Source organism: Alosa pseudoharengus, unplaced genomic scaffold (assembly GCF_046254945.1).
Source record: "Alosa pseudoharengus isolate Yale_2024_CS ecotype anadromous, Long Island Sound unplaced genomic scaffold, YU_APseudo_1.1 YU_APseudo_1.1_scf_5, whole genome shotgun sequence".
Lineage (NCBI taxonomy): Eukaryota > Metazoa > Chordata > Actinopteri > Clupeiformes > Clupeidae > Alosa > Alosa pseudoharengus.
The window spans coordinates 10,331,389-10,355,252 of NW_027468837.1; the positions used below are offsets into that span (position 1 = coordinate 10,331,389).

Sequence of the window (23,864 nt, forward strand, 5' to 3'; positions counted from 1 at the left end):
TATCCTTCCAGGCTGACGGGAGATGGCGTTGGTCATCCCATCTCACGTGGACTACACTGAATCAGACCCTGATTAGTGGCAGCCTGGCAATCCGGAGCAGATAGCTACTGACGCAGCCTAGCAGAACAGTGAAACACTGCAAAGTCATAATATTCCCGCTTATCTCTAAACACAGTCACACAGAGATATACACAGGGACAGTACAGATATCATACAGTCATTACATAGAATCATACTTTTAGTATCAAAGTGACCCACTAATGAGAAATGCAGAACATTAAACCACATATTGGAATATTGGACATAATCATTAATCCATATATTGGAATATTGGACATAATGTTCTATTCCACTTTCTCTCATCCCTAACACATTTACTTATTCGTGTAATGCATTGTCCATGTTCCTTATCCATAATCCATAATCAGACTTCACCTGGTTTTACAAAAGGATGACATATACAGTATACTACTCTACTGTAAACAGACAAGAGGTTTGTGCACTGAAACAACAGCTTTCCAAATAGAGGAATCCAGCAGACATACTGTATGTGGCATTCAGATCTCCTCTGTTTCTTCTCTGAGAAAACCAAAATGAATAATGTTTCAATTAAGGTCTAATGGCAGTGGGCACAAACTAGTTTGGCCTTTTCATCAGGGAATGGTCTTAGGTTGGGCTACATATTCCTATTCAAGTCCATGCCAATGCCATCACTGAATGTGTTCCATTTCTAATGATTGAAAAACCAGAGCGTTCGCGCTCTCTTTACTGGGCCAGATGCTAAAAAAGTAGATCACCCAGTTGGTTTATGGGTCAAAGTTGTACAAAGTTGAAATACATGCAATGAATGCAACCTTTGTTGACTTCTGATATTCTGAATTATTCATTATTGTGTCCTAGTAAAAACACCAATTATTATGAATTATGGATGAGATAAATAAATGCAATAAATGAATAACAATAATATTTTTTTTCTGAGATCACACTTTTAATCAGATTCAGTTTAGTGTGTACATATGAGTATGTAAATCTCAAGTGCTAACCTGTCAATCTGCTTTGAATGTCCTCAGTAGCTTCTCAGGGCAAGGTCAAATTGCAGAAACATGACAACATGAGTGGATTTAAGTCCAATCAATGTCGTTTTAACATAATTTCCTGTAAATATTCTCTGAGATTATGTATAATTCTTTGACGCAAAGTCTAGATTGGCTCAATTCTGTATGGTAATCCTGCCTTTATATTTCTCAGTGGGAAACAAAGGCAATCATTATAGCAATAATAGGAGTCTGACTTAGCTGACCATGTTGACATTTGTGATAAAAGGCCTAAAATGACCATCTTCAGTAGCCTAAATGGCAACGTTGACATGCTCAGCTGGGGATCTGCAATCTCAATTATGTTGAATTCCTTCTGTTTTTGACAGCAAGGCCATTGTACAAAATGTTGAGCATGAGTGCAGCATTGTCTATGATCCCCTCTGTGTGCTGTGTGTGTGTGTGTGTGTGTGTGTGTGTGTTTCTGAGTTCAGCCCCTCTTAACTAAGAACCTTGAGTTTCAGTTCCATCACTGCATCTAATAGTATCATGTTGTTAGGAAGTAGCTTTAATAATAGCCTATATATATATATATACAGAGATAAAAATAAAAATTACTCTTTGTATTACTGTTTCTATACTGTTTACGTTTATATAGGATATAGCACAAGCCTACATTTCCCAGAAACCACCACTGATTTATATGCAGCAGAAAAAGAAGGCGGATCTCTACTGCTCATGTGGAGGCGGTAAGAAGAGGAGTACACTGAAGTGTAATTTAACTGTAAACCAGGCGCCGCATATGACAACTCGGGATTCAGTATAATGGAATTAAACGTGGACTGTGTTGTGGACATTTCTCTTCGTTGAACGAGTTTCGCCTGCTGTCATCCCCTGCAAGCTCTTCATCTTGTGAAGGTAACGTAAAGTTTACCCGTAACTCAAGTCGTCTGGAGGTAAAGAGAAAATGAGCAGCATCTTCATTCTACCTGGCTAGTCAACACTACGTTCATTCAAATAATTAAGTATTTATAACGTGTCTATTTGATTATTTAGTTGGTTGATGTTACAATTGTCGTAGCCACATTGTTTGCTTGACTGAAATGCATTTTCAGCAGATGAAAAATGGCAGGTTGAGCTTAAAGGCGATAGACAGTGAAGAGCGCAGAAAAGTGAATTGATATCCAGCAGCAAGGGTGCCAATTGTTAAGCTAACTTGACGCTAGCCACGATTGTTTCAACATATCTAAGAGAGTCAAGGTTACACTGAAACAGGCAACTGATTTACAATGTTACTACAATGTCAGTTCAGCGAAGCCTGAAATCAAATGTAACAATCAGCAAGTTCTCTCCGGACCCCAAGCAAGCAACAAACCAGGTGGAAATAAAATGAGAACGTAGACGCCTACATAATATCTGTTCTCCCTTTTTGAGATCTTCGTGTTTGTGTTTAGTGACTGCTAATGTAGCAGATATTGATAACAATATCAATGTTAAGGAAGGGATAGCATTGCTTGCCTTAACCAGGGATTTATAGAGGCAGCAGTCGAGCGAGGTTCGATAGGAGCGCCACCGCTTGTACAGTCAGTAAGTCAGCCGATAAGCCCTTTTGCGGCCTCCGAAAATAAATTATGCCACCTTCAGCATGTAGTAATCTGAACGAGCCTAGTGGTTTTGTCGGAGGGGACACACGAATCAATGTAAATATCAGAGCTAACGTGGTGACATAAAGTTAGGTAAAGAGACACACTGACGCTCCTTAAAAATAATAGGGGGAAGTGATCGTGCAGCATCTTGATGCTTGTAAGTGACGCGTCGCCAAGCATGTTGTCAAACTTGCAAGCACTGTCTGCGGGCAATGTGTTATGCTATCTAAGGCCTAAATGAGTAGGCTATTTTCAAGTCTTCAACCCTTGACAGTTCCGCCGTTAGGGTCACATGAGTGTACGTTTAGAGAGGAGCAGCATATTTTCTCCTAAATAGGAATAGTATATACTTTTCAGTTTAAGGTTATCAAGCATCCAATACACTCTAACCTTTGCTTAAGCTTTGACAGCACTAATGTTTTTTGTCGTCTTTCCATGTACATTCATTACACAAAACAGTTGTTATATTTTTTAAATGCACTAGATATAAAGGTGTAGCAAAAGGTAAATAGGCTATTCACACTGATGATTAAATGAAGAATTTCAAAATTTCTACTGTGTTGACTCGTTTGTCAGGTAGCAAACTTTTCTACAACCCTCTATTCAGTCTTTGCAGAATGAATGTGCTCTCCACATTGGCACAATAGCATGTTGTTATGTGGTCTTTACAGTGACAGTGATATATGTCTTATTTTGTTTTCCAAAGAAGCACAGTACAGGAGATGATCATTCTTCTTCTTCAGTAGACAGTTAGTAAACACGACATACAACCAATGTCCCAGATAGAGCACATTTAATAGGCTGCCCAAAAGTTATCCTCCTGTTCCTAAACAAACAAAACAAAACAAAAACGGTGCAAGTCTAAGTTGGTGATCACATCCTCTTGATGTCCTTTGCTGACCTATGCATTAGTGATCTGACATCTCACCTTGCCCTTGCAGGTGCAGTCAAGCTTGGAGAAAGATGTCGGACAAGATGTCTAGTTTCCTCCACATCGGGGACATCTGCTCCCTGTATGCGGAGGGCTCCACAAATGGATTTATCAGTACATTAGGGTAAGTGGGAACACTTTACATGTCACCCTTGTCTTTGAACCCCCTCTCCCCCTCTTCCACTTCCACTGACAAGCACTGATGAACAGGGTGGTGTACTGAAAATGGGACTTTGCTAAATTCGTATTCTGCATATAGCCCAAAGCAGTAGATGGCAGAGTAGTGGCTCCATGCATTGCACACCTGACAGGAAGGGATGAAGCTTCTGAATCAGCGTAGTTTAGCCGACGTGACCCTTTCCACACTTTTTTTTTTTCTGCTGAAGTCTAAACTTTTCTGGTCTTTTTCAGTGTGGCGGTGCAGTAGCTGATGTATTTGTTGTGAAGTATCATAAGTGCTGTTCGTGGGACAGCTCAGAAAAGATAGACAGGTTGATGGTGCGATAGAGAGAAATAGTGAAAGACAAAGAGAAACTGATGACCCAGTGGGAAATGAGGTGAGTGTAGTTCAAGCAGGAAAAAACAAAGGAGAGCATGAATGAGTGGGAAAGTCAAGAGGAAAGAGAGTTAATGTGTAGTCAGCAAAGAGGAAGAGCCGCTGACTTGACTGGGATGCTAACTGGGTGTGTGTGGAGGGGCGGAGTGGTGGTGGTGGTGGCGGATGAAGGAGGAGGAGGAGGAGGAGGAGGGGAGGAGGAACAGGTTGGTCGCGTTTGAACGCCTTTGCAGGCTAGGCTGCTCGGCACCAATTTCCTCTTTTTGCTCCTCCATGCAAAGTGTGTCGCCGGCACCTCGAAGGGAAATATGAGCATGAGGAGTCGGGCAGTGAGTGTGAAGCCCTGCTGGCAGCTCTCCGTGCCTGTTCCTCCCCAGACACACACACACACACAGCTGTGGTCACATCACCGGAGCCGCAGAGCATGGCATTTGCTGTGTGCTCCTCTGTTGTCCTTGTTCAAGGCACACTTAATTCCTCCCCAGTAGTTTCCGAAAAGTGTCGCCCCCATCAACAACTGTGGCCTGCATTCTACACACCCGCAGTCATCCTCACTGTGTGGATGGGTTAGCAAATTGGACACACTCTGGGCCCTTGATGGCTTCCATCAGCACAAGCGTGTTTGTGGTGTAGCTCATCTCTCGAGAACGACAAGGGTGCTAACTGACTAGCCCATTTGATGGCATGATGATTAGACACACCCTTCAACTGAACTGGTGCTAGTAACTGATCATCATATTTGTATGTCACAAGCTCATCCCAAGCTTTTTTTTGGTGAATGGCATGTTCTTTTCTTTCTGTTAGTCAGTCTCTCTTTCTCTCTCTCATTTACTTTGCTACTTTTTTTTTTGCCCTGGCATTGTTTGCGTTTCCGTGTCTACATCCATCTATCCCTCCATCCACCCCTCCCTCCATCATGTCTGCCCGTGCTCTGCCCTTTTCTCAGTGCTCCAAACTGAACCCCTTAATCGCACTCCGCCACTTCCTGTCCTCTCTGCCATGTCTCCCTCTTTCTCTCACCCTCTGTTTCTCTCTCTGTCTCTCTCTCTGTCTCTCTCTCTGTCTCTCTCTCTCTGTCTGTCTGTCTGTCTCTCTCTCCCCCTCTCTCTCCATCTCTGTCTCGTTCAGTCGGTTGTCTTTCTCTCTTTTGCCTCCGTGGTAGCTTTACGTCACCCGTCCATAGCAACGAGCGCCCATGTCGCTTTGAAGAAACAACACCTTGGCAGTGTTCATTTGTCATGCCGCCTGGCTGGCACTGTTTTGCTCGGTAATCACCCCCCCCCCCCCCCCCCAACCACCTCGCCCTCCCCTCCCTTCCTCCTCCCCTGCTGATGATGAGCTGCTGGTTGGCATTGATTAGATCGGGGAAGGGGAAGGGGAAAGAGTGGGGCAAGAAAAAGGTGTCTATTTTTAGAAGCATTTGAAGACAAGGTGCTCCGTTGTGCTCTATGGCAATGACCTCCAAGTGACGAGCTTGCGCATAATATGGCCACCTGGGCCGCAGCTGGTCTGGGGTGACATGTGCGGACCTTGACTGCCCAGTAGACAGACTGCTGTCCAGAGGCCACGGAGCCAGAGGTGGGTAAATATAGCCCCTCTATCTATTGAGGCTGTCTGTCTGAAGCATTCGCCACTGTGGTTGAGACACACAGGAAGAGACAATCACCCATCCGCACCGCTATTATGTGTTTTGGAAATTGCTACCTGTAATTTATGGCGCATGTTAGCTGACCCTCCCCAGCTCTGCACATATTTGCTGTTTCCTGTGTGTTATCGTGTCCAGTTAAAGCTAAATAGGCCTAGGATTTATTTTCTGTATACTGGCAATCTCCACCAACAGATTATAGCCGATAGGAATGGCATCCTCATAGCAAAGAAAATCGCTGACGTGTCCCATGCAGTAGCTGCATCCTACACACAGTCTAAAAGTGCTTACAGGGCAAAGGACACCGACCTTCTATATTTATCAGCCACATTGAACTCTATTAATGGATCTTGTGTTGGTTTTGTGAAAGATTCCTGTGACATGAATTGCCTTTGCAAACATCCTGTGAAAAAAAAGCTGAGGCTGACTAGACTAGCTGCTGTTCATTCTCTGATGTTCTCGTTCTGTTTAGGGATGCACGCACCGATTGGAAAATTATGGAGCCGATATCGGTGCAGATACAGTGTAACAATTTCACTGATAACCGATGCTGATACCAATATTTTGTTCCTTTGTTTCTTTACTTAGTTTTTGTTGTTAATTATGCCCTTTAGTAGAGTGGAAACAACAACATTCTTAAAAGAATAGCTGAACCCTATCTAAATCTTTCAGGCCTTCATAGCACAGCATTTGTCTAGTGCAGAATTGATGCAACATAGAAACATACATATATCAGACAGCCACTGCCATCAGTGAATGTCATAAATTTGCCGATGGCCGATGTTGGCTGATATATATCGGTGCATCCATAGTTCTGTTGCATTATTGTTTCAAGTTACACAGTGGAGTCTCTGGTATTATGACTTTAAAAGGTAATCAGCATCCTATAGCATTTGACTTGAGTGACATGTGGTAGTGCGTCAGTAGATACTAACTACAGTACTTCTGCAACTTAGTGTTAACCCAGGTCAGAACTGTATTACTTGAAGAGATACCACTTTAGTGCTGATAACATCTAGAAAGTATTCAAACAGAAACCAATGTGATCATGTGTGCAGATTCATTCACACTGACTGTAAGTTACTGCAAAAGGTTCTCTGGCTTTCTTATTATAGCTTGAGCAGAGTCCGAAACTGTTACAGAACATGTTCTTAGAATTCTCTTCTGCTGACCTTGGCTGAGTAGGGGATTTATGTGACTACACGGAATTGCTCTCCTCTCCCTGCGTCTTGTCCACTATCAACAGTGGCACGTCTCAGACCCCAGGGGGTCTCTCGTCGTCTTCCATGAGTGCCGAAATGTTCCTCCCGTCAGCACAGGCCTTCTATCCATTTTGTAGAAGGTTTTCAGCAGCACCGGCTTATCCCTGATATTTAAAACGGCGATTGGGGGAGAATGCTGTGGGAAGTTTTTAAGCTGTGTGTCTGTGAATTTGGATGAGGGGTATTTTTAGTGCAGCTGTCTCTCGACATGATGGTATGAAGGGCACCTCTGTCAGTGAGGAAGTTCATCAAACAAGAACTATGCAACTATGCAGAATGTTTTCACTGAATTCTTTGCAATAATTCTTTCGCAATGGCTTATCTCAGAATGTGCCATGTTTGTATATGTAGGCTTATGATTTGATTATACCCTGTCAGTTCAGTTGTAAAGCAGTGTTTTTCTTATTTACTGACATTTACTGACTTGTGTCCATGCTTGCTCCCCCCCCCCCCCAGTCTCGTGGATGACCGATGTGTTGTACAGCCAGACACAGGAGACCTCAATAACCCTCCCAAGAAGTTCAGAGGTAAAGAAACCTTCACTTTCACTTTCTCTTTCTCCCTATGTTTATTTGACAGGAAGGAACTATGACTAGCTGTGAAAATGTGACCGTTCATGTCCAACATTTCATCAAGTTCCTAATGCCTTTTAACGTGAGCGTGTCAGAGTGTATCAGCAAGGTAATAAGCTGTGTTACACCCATGCACCTGCACTCTGCATTGGGTGAGCAGGACAAGTGAGGCTGCTGTTTATGGCCAACTGTCCAATATTAGACCATCACACGTACATACTTTGGTTTTTGCATGCGTTTCATTTCTATGGTTTTGCTATTTTTACTATTGCATGTGATGCTGTGACCCCAGCCAGTTAATATCACTTTACTGGACTTTTCATGGCCATTGTTCCTGTTCAGATGCATCGGTGTGAGAAGCTCAGGGACAAAGAAATGAGTCATCATTCATTGTAGCCCTTACGTTCATGAATGCAGTAGTATGCATTGTCTCCATATAGCAATGCCGGCTTTTTTTATAATTTATATATATATATTCAGAGAAATTCAGTGATTCAGAGAGATTTATTTGTCACATACACAGTTATAACAGTATACAACTAGTAGTGAAATGTAATGTAAGGACGTGGGCCTTAGGTTGAGGTTCTCTTTGGCTAACGTAGGCAAAAGGCTGTCGCACCCTGAATTCTGCTGGGATGTGGAGAGAGGACCTGCTGTCCAGCGTTGTGACACCTGAGCCTGTATTTTCGATGCAGCATCGCCGATGCTAATTAACCTTGCGTTCACCTGCCTCCCAGGGCTAGCATGTGGTAACTCTACGCAGCAGGGTACAGTTGGTGGGTGCCAGTAGGAGGTCTCGTGGTGGCAAGCTGTGGGGGGGTGGGGGGGGGGGGGGTTTAAGGATCCTAGCGGTGCACTGCAGTGCCTTTTGTTTATTGAATCCGCATGAGGAGCTTCCCATAGGCTATCACTTAGCCCAGCACAATGGGCCGGCTTTATTACTTCCTCTTTCTCATTCCATTTTTAACTTGGCTCTTGAATGAACCTTTGAATGAAGTTAGCCATATGCACTTTGGCAGAGAAGCACTGGAATTGAAGAGCGATTGATAAAAAAAAAAACACCTTGTCCTGGTCAAGAGCTGAGCTACTGGGGACGTGTGACCATAGCCGCTGATGAAATACAGACTAAATCTTGACTGTCTCCACTCTTTGTCAGTGTGGACAAAGTGACTGACCAGCCTATAAATGTACAGACATTTTGTGATTCTTCAGGTCCCCTGTGCCCATGTGGAAGCATTAGGCCCCACTTCCTGCTAATGTAAGCGGTGGGACCTGCATTAGGAGATATCACAGTGATAAATGACCCAAGCACTCAGCAGAGTACGGGGGCCAAGCCAGCCTTTTCTGTTATGGAACGGCTCTGTTAATGTAAGCCCTTTCAAAAGTCCCCATAAAATGTTGCTGCGACTTTACTTGCACTGTACCTCATTCTGCATTCTATTCAGTCGGATTGTTGGATAATTGCCCCAGGACAGCCGTAACTCAGTCCCCACTTTAGGTAGGCCCCATTTGGCTCAATGTAATTGAAGCTATTTGAGACGTAAAGCATATTTCAGCCATCTATGAGAGTGCTAGCGCCATGATTTGAATGCATGAAATAGACCAGCTACAAGAGTGGGTGTAATCCCGATTTCCTATCAAGAGGGTGGTGGATGAGTTGTCAGACTACCTGAGGTGTCAGACTACCTGAAGGCATGCGTCTTGATGTAGATCTTCTTCTGATGAATTTTGAGTGGATATAGAACGTGACGTGCATTGCTGTATGAAGGACTTTATCATGGACACTGGTCATTACATAGATAAACAGTGTTGCATATGGGCTCTAATTTGAATTCTGGGCAAAGTGCAAAGTCTAACTGGTCTTAAAGGCACCGTAAGTGATTCTAAGGAATTTCTAACCCATGATCTTTTTTGTTATATTCATTGAATACGTCCTCATGATTTGCTAGTTGTCCATTCACAAAGTGAAGCAAGCCTGTCCCCCAAACCATAATAAATCTGTTCCAGCTAATCACCATAAGGGGAGGACGGAGGTTTGGGGGAATGGCAATGACCGGGCCATAGAGTGGGGAGGTAAGGGGTGAGTTCCCTCTCAGGTGTTTTGCTTGGTGTTTGGTGTTCAAATATCAATGAATGTGACGTCATCCAGAATCACGTACTATGCCTTTAATGGCCTATGCAGAATGTCACATTGGTCTTTTACGATCAGAGAACCAGTGAGATTGGCCACATTAGAAGATGTAGCCTGTGTCGTCATAGTTTCAGTGTTGTGTGTCGTCGTGTGTCGTCGTAGTGTCAGTGTCGTGTGTCGTTGTGTGTCATCATAGTTTCAGTGTTGTGTGTTGTCTTAGTGTCAGTGTTGTGTGTCGTCATAGTGTCAGTGTTGTGTGTCGTCATAGTGTCAGTGTCGTGTGTCGTCATAGTGTCAGTGTCAACATGGGAGTCGTAGGAGATTCCTCTAAAATTCTAACATGCAAGATTTTTGTTGTAGGGTCGTGGAGCGTCACAGAAATCGCTGGTTGTTGAATATGTCACATTACAAGACACGTTCCTCCTTCGGCGTCGTTCCCGACTTTTTATATCCGGGCATGACACTGGAAATGTGTCAGCTGGAATCGTGTAATCTGCACAGGCCATAACTTTTACTAGAGCTTATTTAATAACTATGTAAAATCAATTTGCTAATTTAACATGATTGGTGATACTTTAATCGCAAATTGTGACAATTCAGCTCAATGCTTTCACATGCCACATGATATCTAGGCCAGCGGTTCCCAAACTTTTTTTCCCGCGGACCACCTTTTACATCCTGACTCGGCTCGCGTACCCCCACCATCCGACACATAATAACAAAACTCATTCTATGGACGCATTCCAGGCATCATGTTTAATTAGCCGCCCTACTGTACATGATAACAAATAACAAAATCAAAATGTGCTACTGGTCTATGAGCTCTCACACTAAAAAACAGTGTGTCTTAACAACATTAGACTGGTTAGATAGCACCTCACTGCAAACCATGCACTGTGGCTATGGGGAGTCTGTCTCCAAAAGATTCCTCATCATACTTTCGTTTTCTTCGATTCTCTTATCCCCCTGCACTCCAGAGCCACCTCCACCTTCATCATTCTGCCCCCCATCCCATTGTTACCTGCCTCCTGCTCTGTTTCTCTCATTTCTCCTCTTCAATCGCTTTAATTAGGCCTTTTGGACAGTGTCCCTCTTTTTAGCGAGTTTTCTATTTTTGTGTAGCTTTCTACCTAGCCTATACTGTACTTCTACGAAACTAACGCACCAGATATTCTGGCTGCCCACAGGAAATTACTGTATGTGCATTATGGGTAGCTTATTTTTAAATGAAAACATAGCCTACTATAGACTTTACAAATGATTTCCTTTAATTTCACATTTTCGATTTGAAATGATGTATTATTTATTAATTAATTAGATTATTAATTAATTAATAATTTTTAACACCTTTCCGACATTGCCCTTTTCATCTGGCGTACCCCCTTGAGGCAGCTCGCGTACCACAGTTTGGGAATCCCTGGTCTAAGGCCATAGTTCATACAGCAGAACTTTGCCCTCCATTTAAATTAGCGTCTGATGCTTCTTTGATAGATAGAGCAAACTTGTTGTCTTATTACCATGTTTAATTTGTTTTGGGCCTTTGGATGAGTTTTTTTAGTTTTGCCCATAGACTGGCCTTGCCTTCACATTGCATTCATTAGACCATAGACTTTGGCCTTCCTTTGTGTAGTTGGTGTATGGACAGCTATAATAGTGTTCCATTGTATTACACACCTTGCCATATATGGGCATAGCCTAACTGTGCTGTTGAGTTCAGAACTGGACATTCTTGTTTTTCTGTTGTTTCTGCCCAGCAGTCAGGCAGCTGGTAGCTGTGCATGCTTTTTACATAGCCTGTGTCAAGGTTTCTGTGATGAGGTTATGTCTTTTATTGGTTCAAAACCCATTTGGTAGTAGTGTCAATAGCCTATAAGTTTAAAACGGAAAACTGAAACCAAATGCTTTGTTACTGTTACAGTTTTGGGCTAGCCTGTGAACTAAAATAGGAAACCCACAGAAGCGGTGAGAATTTAACACCTTTTTTGTGAAACACAGGCAGTTGAATGAATAACCGTGAAATGAGCTGTACTTGCAAATTGTGCAAATTTTATTTTGCTATAGCCTATTACACATGTATTTGACCTTTTAGTTGAAACAAGAGGTCAGACAAAGAGCAGTCTGCAAAAATCGTCAGTTTTTCAAAGCATGTTTTGTACAACACATCAAGAGGCACTGGTATCATATTCAAATGAATTGTCATGGCACTTTAGTCAAGTGAAACCTGCCCAGTGAAGAACAGATAAACCCACTCATTACAACAGGCCGTTACATTACATTACATTACATCTCATTACAACAGGCCGTTACATTACATTACATTACATCTCATTACAACAGGCCGTTACATTACATTACATTACATCTCATTACAACAGGCCGTTACATTACATTACATTACATCTCATTACAACAGGCCGTTACATTACATTACATTACATCTCATTACAACAGGCCGTTACATTACATTACATTACATCTCATTACAACAGGCCGTTACATTACATTACATTACATCTCATTACAACAGGCCGTGGCCGGGGCGAGAATAGCGGCACAAAGCGTCTGCTTCCCAACAATTGGGACTGCATGCCAATGACGCACGTCTTTCGGCGTGCACAAATGTGTACGAAAGAGCATACCACTTGCTTAAGGCATGCATAAAGTAGGTCTGGGTTGTTGGTCCACTCAATGAAAAAGCTCTCACAGTACAACATCGCTTACTATATTAGAGTTACAAAAGAGTTAGCAAGCCTTTATCATTGCCAACTTTGTTCCTGTTTGAGCTCATAAGGGTCTGGCATGTCTTTTTGATTGTGTCCTCACTGCTGCTGCTTCAAGGTGTATTAGTGTTTTGTGCCGTCTGCAGTGTGCGCTGTTCTGGAGCATAATCTTTTTTGTGCTGTGTTAGCGTCCTGTCATCCATCACCATGTTTGGAATGCAATGAATGCAGATAGATTTTGACTAAGGTAAACTCTCATTAAGGGCCACATCGCAGCTGCTCTGAGTGCCAGGACAGAGTGAGCTCAGACTCTGAATACCCTCTGTGTGCCTTCCCCAACTGTTTTTTTTTTTTATTATTATATTTTTAAATAACTCCAAAGCTGTTCCCCACCTTTTGATCTCTAAAACCACTTAGCATCTCTCTGGAGCTGTGACAGTGGTTTTAGCGAGAGGTCGACCCTCAGAAATTAAGAGTGTTTGTCAAGTCTGTGGAAATGCTTCGCCCTATTGTGTACTCCCGAAAGGGCATCGAGAAAAACACACAAGTGAGACCATTTGAGGGTTTCACTGTCCATTTATGTCCTTTACTGAAAATGGGCTTGGATTGCATTTAGCGGATGTGACCAAGTGGAAAAAGAGAGTCCTGCCTCCGGCTTCTTACTTGACTGGTTTTTTAATCACCTTTGTTTGTTTGTTTCCTGCAGTGTAGCATGTCCTCCCAAACATGGTTTTCTAGCTTCTCCTGTTTTTTTTTGTTTTTTTAGGAGTCTCTGTTTATTCGTGGTACTAATGCCATATTAAAATAGATCTAATGCGAGACAATGAGCCTCTATTGAGTATTATTGTTTTTTTGTTATTTAAAAAGTCTTAAGGCAAATCAAAACACTGGGGCTACAACCAATAAATTGTCCAGTAATGGGAATCCATGCAGTTGTGAAGTAATAGACTGGTTATCCACTTAGGCTCTTAAGTCTTTCTGCAATGTGAACCTGCTCTGGCCTTTAGCTTGGGAAAGGATTGGGGGGAAAAAACCCTCTCCAAAAGCAGCCCGCATCAAATGATGTCTCTAAAGCCTGACCACCAAGGTCATTGCACGGACGACCACAAGCAGCCAGCCAGCCCTGCAGGCACTTCCAGTTATCCGCGTCGCATCCTGTCACAGCTATCGGAGACGTAGTGCTCCTCTGTTGAGCACGAGGCCCTGGCGCGCTTCCCGAGCGGCCCTTTCCATAAATTACATTTGGAGCAAACTCCACTGACTGTGTGGGAATTATATTCTCAAGTCAAGGTCGTGAAAATTAAGTGTCCCTTTTTCCTTTTTTTGTCTTTGATATTAAAAATGTGCCAGCTCCCTGTTGCTTATTTGATCAGGCCAGCTTTTGTCCTCTGTAATGGCACCTTTGCTTTCATCAAATCTACTTTACCATGGTTATGGACATTACGGTGGGCCTCTGCTGATGCGCTGTTTGGTTTAGTGCGTACCACTTACTTTATATTGTTTATGGCTTAGTGAAATTAGCATGATGGTCCTGTGCCATTGCAGCAAAGGTCAGCCATACATTTGCTCATCATGGAAAGAGTACAGAGCTCCCAGATGGGCCTGCTCCAGTATCTGGATCCATGTCCTGTTCCACTAACGATTGTGTACTTGACAGATGGAGGGTTCTGTAAGTGTGTGTGTGTGTGTGTGTGTGTGTGTGTGTGTGTGTGTGTGTGTGTGTGTGTGTGTGTGTGTGTGTGTGTGTGTGTGTGTGTGTGTGTGTGTGTGTGTGTGTGTGTGTGTGTGTGTGTGTGTGTGTGTGTGTGTGTGTGTGTGTGTGTGTGTGTGTGTGTGTGTGTGTGTGTGTGTGTGTGTCTGGTATCCTCAGTTAAAATATACAGGGATGATTCACTATTTTTTGTGAAGTTTGAGCGGTGGCAGGAAGACGTCATAGGGGACTCAGTGTTCATTGAGGGTTCCTTTTGTTCCTCTGAGGCTTTACTTTGGTGGTCAGTGAGGCTGCCTTGGGAATGGCCTTCTGATTGATTGGTGGATCACGCGGCTCCTGGAGTCTCTCTTGTTGTTTGTCTGCTGTTGCTTGTCAGTATCTCGGGAGATTAAAGCATTTTTGTGCTCAAGGCCCCCTCACTGAGGTTTCTCTGCCCCGCATGTCCCAGATGTGTCCAGTGAAATTTAGCAAAGAGGAACAAGAAACAGAAACATTTTCTTTTTTAGACAGGAGAGAGGATTTTTTTCTGCCGCTTGACCGCATATTTCTTCCATTTTCTGCGGAGTTCCCCCATGCCTAACAACACCTTAACATTCCTGGACTTTCTCTCGGCGACTATTTTTAGAAATCGATCCTCTGCGGAGGGTTTCAAACACAGTCGGCGAGCGAGGACAGGGCTGGAGCTCCGCTGCTCCTGCTGTGTTTGGGGAGACGTGGTGTGACGGCTGACAGACCAGCTGCTCCCACAGTGAAGCTGTGTCTGTCTGAACGAGTGAGCTGGGATAAAAAAAACTGCAGGACAGGCACCCTGATTGGTCCGAGCTTTTAAAAAGATGGAGCCCCCCCTCACTCCCTCCAGTTGGGCATTTCTGCTCCCCATGCCCCCTACGTGTCCATCTCTCCAAAGCTTTTCATGCCATGTTTGGTAGCGGTGCAGAATGGTGTGAAAAGGGGAAAGAGGATAAAAAAGGGACAAAAAATGTTGTGTATTTTTCTTTCCTTTTCTTTTCTCCCCCTCCTCTTTTGGGTTTCAGTGGGTGAAACATGATATCAGATGGTGCTGCTGGGAAGCAATGGCCAGCCCAGCCTGTGAGCCGTGAGCTATAGACCACAGAGCAGAGAAAATGATGTGAAAACAAAAGATTGTTGTTGCACGTATCAGGAAAAGGTTTGAAAGAGGGATAGCAACGAATGGTCAGGAAATATCCATGATGAGTGGCGTCCCCGCTGGACTGAGTTGGATAAGCTTAGTATGGAAATGCGGATATGCCCTGGTCTGATCAGATAACGGAGCTCAGGACTTTGATGTATGATGTGGTCCAGTGTTTCACGTGTATGCCAACGTTCTATCAGACAACCTCACATACCTGACGTCACATACTCAATAGATAATGTCCACACACATCATGTTTCATTTTGTATCCATTTATTATGAGAGAAAAAATAGTCAGCAGTGGATCACAGTTTTAGGCTGTATTATTTAAATAGTGTAAATATTGCATTTGTATATCATTTATGTACATGGTATTGTTTTCTTTTATTGCTTTCATTAGCTGATAGCATGAAGTAAATTAGGTTCAGTGTAGTTACTCTTGTTGGAATTACAGTAGCTTAACAGTGCTGGAATAGTACATGCCAGAAGTCAGTTTGTTGCTTCCTTGCTTTTTTGATGAGACCTTTTTGGTAATGAAAAGCACTCTTTATAGGCTATGCTTCCTGCAGCTTATGGTGCCTGTTACATTGCTAGTGAAATGGAAGTGGAACCATTCCAGTAGTCACCTAGCCCTGCAGGATTGTTTTGTGAATCACACACACACACACACACACACACACACACACACACACCTCTCGACATCCCGTCACATCGAGGCCTGCGTCAGAGCTCCGAGCCAGCAGCGGCTAAGACATTTGGCTTAAACGGCAGCAAGTGGAGCGCGCCTCGCCTCTGTCATCAAAGCTCCGGCTGGGGGCCTGCTCCGAGTGTGACACCTCTTTTGAAGTCAGAGAGGTCATGGTGTCTCTGCTGTGCGGCGAGTCAACACACAGGCCCCACAACAAAGTCTAGCACTTCCATTCCCCTGCCCTGCAGAAGCGGAGCAGGGATTTTACATAATAGTTGGTCTGTTCCGCTTGTTTGTTTATCATTTTCATTTAGCCTCTGGCCCTGTGCTCTGTTGCAGTAGGTTTTCAGTGTTGTGCCTCAGTGTTTTGGTCCATCCCACTGGTCTTGGAACTGTGTCAGGTTACGTTTGCTGCTACAGTATCTATTCTGAATAGCTGATACAGTATGCAAATGGTAGGGAAAGTTCCCCGCTGCACTGAATACATTTATGGCTTTAGCATAACCCCCGTAGCCTGCTATCAGCTCTGTCCTGCTCTTCGCTTGCCCTGCATGCAAAAATGGACCACAAAGGCCTCCCCTCATGTTGTAGCGCCACGTCATAATGGCTTCTCAACTGATACAGAGCCGCAAAGCAAACGAGCGAGCAAGCAAGCAATGCCTTTCCCTCTCCACATGCGTACATCGACCTCTGTAGATAGAGCTAAACACTTCACTTGATGCATTTAAAATGCAGTTGTTGTCGGAAACAGCCCGTTCATGTTGCACTTAATTGGCTTAGTTATTGGGCATAAATGAATTTGTGATGAGTATGTTCAGATGACCAAACATGGACATCGTTTAGGAGCAGTAGCTTTTATCTGCATGAGCTTGATGCAGAAATACAGGAAAAGCTCAGTGTGGAAATGCTTTTCTTTACATGATTACCTACTCAGTGTGCTTTGTGTTTGATCTTAGACTGTGACTTTAAATACATTTTAAAATGTGAAGCCTGTCTACAGCATTATGGTAGGCCGGCCCTTATGATTTAACTGTATATGGTAGACAAGGGGTGTCAAAACATAACGTGTTTTGGGTAACAGAGAAAAATTTTAAAAAAGGAAAAAAATATATTCACATCCAGTTGACCGTGTGTAAAAAGAACTATCTCTATTATATGATACATTGATTAAACCTAGCATTACAAACTATCCTTAGGAAGCAATATGCTGGAAAAACTGACATGGAATGTATATGACAGTAGTACATGATTTGTACTTGTTTACTCAAAAGTGGTATAGTAAAGGAGTATACCATATATCTGATACCCATGCAGAAAAATGATAATGATTATGACAATCATGGAACCCTCGAGGTCTCATTCCAACAAATCCGGTATAAGTATGAATTAGACACCCCTGATTCAGACAGAGAGACAGAGAGACAGAGAGACAGAGAGACAGAGAGACAGACAGACAGACAGACAGACAGACAGACAGACAGACAGACACAGTTTCACTGATCTGTATTAATACACATAGCCAGTCACACAGTTGTTCACATGCAGAGCAGCAGGGCTGTAGGACTGATAGTGGCTCAGCTTAGAGCAGTGCACTGTGAAAGTGTGTTAGGATAAATCTTTAGATCCCTGGCAGGTATTAATAGCCCACTTAAGCTATTTAGAAGGCCTGGTTTCCAGGGAGCTTTGTCTTGGCGTTTGAAAGCTTGTCTCCTTAGCACTGATCTCAGAACAGTATTGCTGCACAGTAGTGACTGCTTAATTGTGTCGCCTCAGGTAAAGCGCACAGATTGTAAAGATAAGGAATAGAGCACACCGTTTGTTGTAGAGTACACACATTTTAAAACATAACACCATGCGTAATAGTACACACATTTTAAAACACAACACCGTGTGGAATAGTACACGTTTTAAAACATAACACCATGCGGAATAGTACACGTTTTAAAATACAACACCATGCGGAATAGTACACAGGTTTTAAAACACAACACCATGCGGAATAGTACACACGTTTTAAAACACAACACCATGCGGAATAATACACGTTTTAAAACACAACACCATGCGGAATAGTACACGTTTTAAAACACAACACCATGCGGAATAGAACACGTTTTAAAACATAACCCCATGTGGAATGTGCTCTACCTACACAACCTCAACACCATGCATCACCATGCGTTTTCTTGTTATTTCATTCTGCCACATCATATGGCTTGTTCAGCACTTTTGTCAACAATCTGTTGTTTTAAATCTGTTATGCTCTAAAAATAAACATGACTTGACTTGACTTTACAGAGAACTATGGGTGCTAAGTGCTGCTGTAAACCCTCCAACTGGCCAGTCATCCATGTAGAGTGACCTCTTATAGAATGGTTAAGGGTGACTGAACGCAAACACATTCTTCATTACCCTTTGGATGGTGCGCCTCAGTGATTCCGTCTGAGCAGTAACCATACAAGGTTTAGGGTTGAACTAAAGCGTGCCTGGAGAGAACCCCAAGACCCCCCCCCCCCCCCCACACACACACACACACACACACACACACACACACACACACACACACACACACACACACACACACACACACACACACACACACACACACACACACACACACACGCGCACACACACGCACACACACACACACACACGCACACACAGTTTTTTAGTGATGGGTTACGCGAGTTTAACTGCAGATTATCATCATCAGCGTTGAGGATGACCGAGAATGCAGTGCAGTTGTTTATTGAAAGGCCCCGGAAATACTGTGAGAGGGTGTCAGAGAAAGTGTCTGTGGTGTATTTCAGCAGTTGCTTTACGAGGCTAGCGGTTTAGTATGTTATTATTGGCTGGTTAAATAATTAAACCCAAACCAGTTTATGAGGTTGTAGGTGAGGTGTTGTTTGGATTGGAAAGATTTTGGTGGTATGTTGATGAAACCATACATTTCATTTAACAACCCATGTCTTCACACCCCCTGGTCATACAGTATGTTTCAAGTAATCAAGTAAATTCAAGTATCAGTTTCATATTTAAAGATAACGAAATTATTGGTTAACAGCTAGAGTGTCTCATCAGTTCTGCTAGTTTTGTGTACAGTTGGCCATTTTAAGGGTTTCACACAAGGTTAGCCGTTTTCTTTCTGTGATTCTAACCGAAGCTGCTGTCAGCTAACAGATAAGATTAAGAATACTTGGTCATTGCAGTGAGAATTGAATCTAAAGTTATTAGGAAATTAGATTTTATGTGTGTCTGATATGTGTAACATCAAGCAAGAGTGAAAGTTACAGTTAGGAATAAATGAATCATGTGTGGTTGTAGTTGGTCATGTTTGTTTCTGGGTAGAACCCCTGATGGTTAACTCTGCCCACAAACCCTGGATCTCGTCATAGAGCCAAGTGATCCGATTAATAATACCCCTCCCCTCTCTCTCTCTCTGTCTCTCAGTCACTCATTTCAATCAACATTTTTGAAATTAACATCATTGTTGGTCAATGCTGGTCTGCCCATTTCAGGATTTAGTCATCTCTCGTAGCTAAGTGAGTTTACAGTGAGTAAATGAAAGCTTGGCCACCAGGAAGCAAATGATTAAGAATAACATTGCACAGTATTAAATTTCAAGCTTTGTTGAGGTTGTCCAGATAAGGCAAGTTATGTAGTTGGCCTGAAATAATCATCTTTTACTATAAATATGAAATGGTCTCTTTTTTGAGATATCAGCGTTTATTTTTATTTCAGTGATCTGTCCAACACCCTTTTCTTAGTATAATAGTCCCATGTTTTTGTTGTTAAATTACATTATTATTACTCTGTTTGATGGTTATGTTTATTTTAGAACATTTTCCCTCCTGTTCCTATTCGTCTCCATGACTTCAAGAATCCTCTTTAGATTTAAATTCCTCTCATTAACTGCTTTTGTCACCGGAATTATACTGAAGCATGCATAGCATTTGCATATGAGTTCTCTGAAATAGCAGCTTCTCTTTCCGCCACTGCCCCATCCTGGCAAATTAGTCTACTGGCCTACCACAGTGTTGTAAGTGCAACATGTTTGTTTGCACCCAGCCACAGCCTACTGTAGATCTCCATATCCCTGAACAACACTCAGCCTGCTGTGTTGACCCTCAAATTAAAATGATGCCCAATCAGTTTGATTAATGAAGTGGTTTATTTAATTAGCTATCCTATTGTTTATTCATTTACCTGTATTTATTAGCTAGTTGGCTAATTAGGTAGGCAGTTCCATTAAGGAAATGCAGAACACGGTCTGTGTGTTTCCAGTCTGCTGGCTTTCTAGTAATGGCTCAGTGACGTTAACATGGCTAATCATGATCGAGCTCAAGCAGCTGCACTTAGCACAGGGCTGTAGAAATGGAGTCGGCTGCTTGAGTCTGACACCCAAGTGGCCATGATATCCTGAGTCTGTCAGCTAGTGCCGGAAATAAGGGTGTGCCAACGGCCTCATTCGCACGGTAATATTTCTTCCGTATCAGTGTCTCACTGTTAACCTCTCTGGCCTCATATCTTGGACTCTCCGCCTCTCACATGCTTCTTCTTGCCTCTCACATCTCCTTCAAGGTCACTCTGCTTCTTACTCTCCTCTCTGGTGGACCTCCCGTCCCTCCCGTCTCCTCATCGTCCACTCTCGCCTTTCCATCTGGCCCCCTCTGGCCTGACTCTCCCGACAGCTAATCCCAGGACGCTGCTGTTCTGCTGGCCGCCTCTTCTTATTCCACCAGCCGCAAGTCCCTGGAGTAGCTATATATAGCCCCGTCACACATGATCATGCTCCCCCTCAGTGATACTGACAGAGGTAGCCCAACTGCGGCCATAGTCAAGGCCAAGGCCAGTACAGGCCAGACCAGCCGACACCCATCCATCAGCCAATGCCGGGTCTCACATGATTATGGGCAGGTGTGATCTGATTTGTGCCCCGTGTTGGGAGAGCCACAGGCCCTTGTTTCACATCCGGAGGCGATATCTATTTGCCTCAATCCGCAGTATGCAAGGTTCTCTGAGGAAAAGCAAGGAATGATCAATACCATAAGATGCATATTCATTTTGGTAAAAGCACTTGAGGGGGGTTTGCTAAATGGTGCCGCTATCAGCATCGTCATCAGGCACACTCACTCATTGGCACTGGATTAGTGCACCTGTTTCTTTTTATCCACTTGACTGGGCTAATAAACCACTTCCTTTTCTCCCTCTCTCTCTCTCTATTTTTCTCTTTCTCTCTCTCTCTCTCTCTCTTCTTCACCCCCTCCCATTCTCTCTCTCTTTCTCTCTTTTCTTCACCCCTCCCATTCTCTCTCTGTCTTTCTCTCTCTTTCTCTCTCTCTCTCTCTCTCTCTCTCTCTCTCTTCACCCCCTCCCATTCTCTCTCTCTCTCTTTCTCTCTCTATTTTTCTCTTTCTCTCTCTTTCTCTCTCTCTCTCTCTTCTTCACCCCCTCCCATTCTCTCTCTCTTTCTCTCTTTTCTTCACCCCTCCCATTCTCTCTCTGTCTTTCTCTCTCTCTCTTTCTCTCTCTCTCTCTCTCTCTCGCTTCACCCCCTCCCATTCTCTCTCTCTCTCCGTTTCTCTTTAGACTGTCTCTTCAAGCTGTGCCCTATGAATAGGTACTCGGCTCAGAAGCAGTTCTGGAAAGCAGCGAAGCCGGGGGGCAACAGCACAACAGACACTGTGCTGTTAAACAAACTGCACGTGAGTGACTCCAGACTCCCACACATCCCTTTGAAGGCCACTGATAAACCAGCCGTCCAAAGTACCAAGGAGCATCTGTCATGATTAGGGTTCCTACCTTAATGAACAGCTGTTTTATTATATTTAATACTGGTAGTCGAGAGAGTGTAATTTTATAACGTAGAGAGACTTGGTGTTGTGTATTGTTGTTGTGTGGGGGTGAGGGAGGGTTTAGTGGTCCTGTTGTTTGTGATCTGTTGTCTGTCTGTCTATCTGATGAGCTGTATGGTGCAGTAAGAATTTCTGAAAGGATCCATAAATGTCTATCTGTTACATATGTATCTGTGTAATGTGATGATGTTGCTATGAAGGGTTATGAAGCTAAGGGATGAGTTCCTCCTGATCAGCCTACTGTATTAGTTAAAACTACTGTGACATTATAGCTTTAACTTTACATGCATTGTATGTAGATATACCATATCTGTCGTGTGTCTACATAATAGTGGAGGCTAGTTAATTTCTGTATGTCTCTATGGCGTGTGTATGATGATCATAGTGGAGGGTAGTTCTATGCAGTGTAAGCACTAGCCTTCACAAGGCTAAATATTATTATTACTCTTTAAATATAATTTTTTATGTTGAAGGATAAGAACAAGTTCATGGCAACTGGTCATTGACAATTCTTAGATATGCACACCTCCAAAGGCGTAGGTGTGTTGGAGATCACCAGATAAGTGAAATCATCCTTTGAATGCAATGCATCAGCAGTGTTTTGATCTCTCTCTCCCTCCCTTCTTCCCTCTCTCTCTCTTTCTCTCCCATCCTTCCTCCCTCTCTCTCTCTCTTTCTCTTTCTCTTTCTCTCTCTCTTTTCCTCCCTACCTCCCTCTTTTTTGCATCTTAGCACGCGGCCGACCTGGAGAAGAAACAGAATGAGTCAGAGAACCGAAAGTTGCTGGGCACAGTCATCCAGTACGGCAACGTCATTCAGGTAGCCATAGCCAAAGCAAAGCACCCTCCCACAATCCTTTGGCAGGCCTGGCCTCACCGTGCCGAGCGCTCCCTTGTAGGCGTGTGTGTGTGTGTGTGTGTGTGTGATCATCAGCCCTTTATTTGAACTGCATTTGTGTGGCGAGCGCTCAGGAGTGTAGTCACTATCAGTATCCGAGGGCGGTGGTGATAAGCTGGATGAAGTCATCCTCTGTTGGTGCACCTGGCACTGGAGAGATGCCATGCTGTTCAGTGGTCCCTTTTTTTATCTCATTTATCTCTCGCTCTCTCTCTTTCTCTTTGTCTCCCGATCTTTGTGTGTATGTGTGTGTGTGTGAGTGAGAGAGTGTGTGTGGGGGTGTTCTTGTTTGTTTGTTTGTTTGTTTGTTTGTGTGGGTGTGTTTGGATCCCGTGTGTGTGTGTGTGTGTGTGTGTGTGTGTGTGTGTGTGTGTGTGTGTGTGTATCTATGCAACACTATCCCACCACAGCTCCTGCACTTGAAAAGCAATAAGTACCTGACGGTGAACAAGCGTCTGCCGGCCCTGCTGGAGAAGAACGCCATGCGGGTCACGCTGGACTGCGCGGGCAACGAGGGCTCCTGGTTCTACATCCAGCCCTTCTACAAGCTCCGCTCCATAGGAGACAGCGTGAGTGCCCACTGCCCGGCCAAAATGAAATGCCCTCTCCATCACCCTGTGTTTTACAATGAAGGATGCAGTCAGCTTACTTGATTGCCTCCAAAAGATACGGTGGGAAATTTGTTTGTGTCAGTGTGAGAATAGGCACACGCAGCATTAAACTTTCCTGTCTAGACAACATTAACTGCCCTTTAAGGAATTATCCTGATGAAAAGTAGTTGGACCTTTTTTTATTGAATTTTATTTATTGAATCTGAGGATTGTGTGTGCGCGTGCGTGTGAGAGAGAGAGAGAGCAGTGAGGTGTGTGTGTGTGTGTGTGTGTGTGTGTGTGTGTGTCTGTGTGTGTGTGTGAAGAAGGAGAGCAGTGAGTGTGTGCACATGTGTTGTGTGAGTATGTGAGTTGTGTGTGGAGTAAGGGTAGTAAAAGAGTGTGGGCTAAACTGGGTCAACTGGGCTAAAAGGCATGTTAGGTTACCTTTCCTTCTCTCACTGCATTCTCAG

At 43.5% G+C, this 23,864-nt stretch overlaps 1 protein-coding gene across 11 annotated transcripts in view; it reads left to right on the top strand.

Annotated features, from left to right (window-relative positions):
* The first annotated feature begins 1,794 nt into the window (after positions 1-1,794).
* itpr1b (inositol 1,4,5-trisphosphate receptor, type 1b) overlaps positions 1,795-23,864 on the top strand; it is a 132,096-nt gene continuing 110,026 nt past the window's right edge. For all 11 annotated transcript variants that reach the window (XM_076267707.1, XM_076267709.1, XM_076267712.1 and 8 more), the window contains exons 1-6: positions 1,795-1,952; positions 3,622-3,735; positions 7,531-7,601; positions 21,639-21,754; positions 22,637-22,723; positions 23,212-23,370. In XM_076267707.1, the coding sequence (XP_076123822.1) occupies positions 3,644-3,735; positions 7,531-7,601; positions 21,639-21,754; positions 22,637-22,723; positions 23,212-23,370 (525 nt within the window). In that variant the 5' untranslated portion in view covers positions 1,795-1,952; positions 3,622-3,643. The remainder of the gene's footprint in view (positions 1,953-3,621; positions 3,736-7,530; positions 7,602-21,638; positions 21,755-22,636; positions 22,724-23,211; positions 23,371-23,864) is intronic.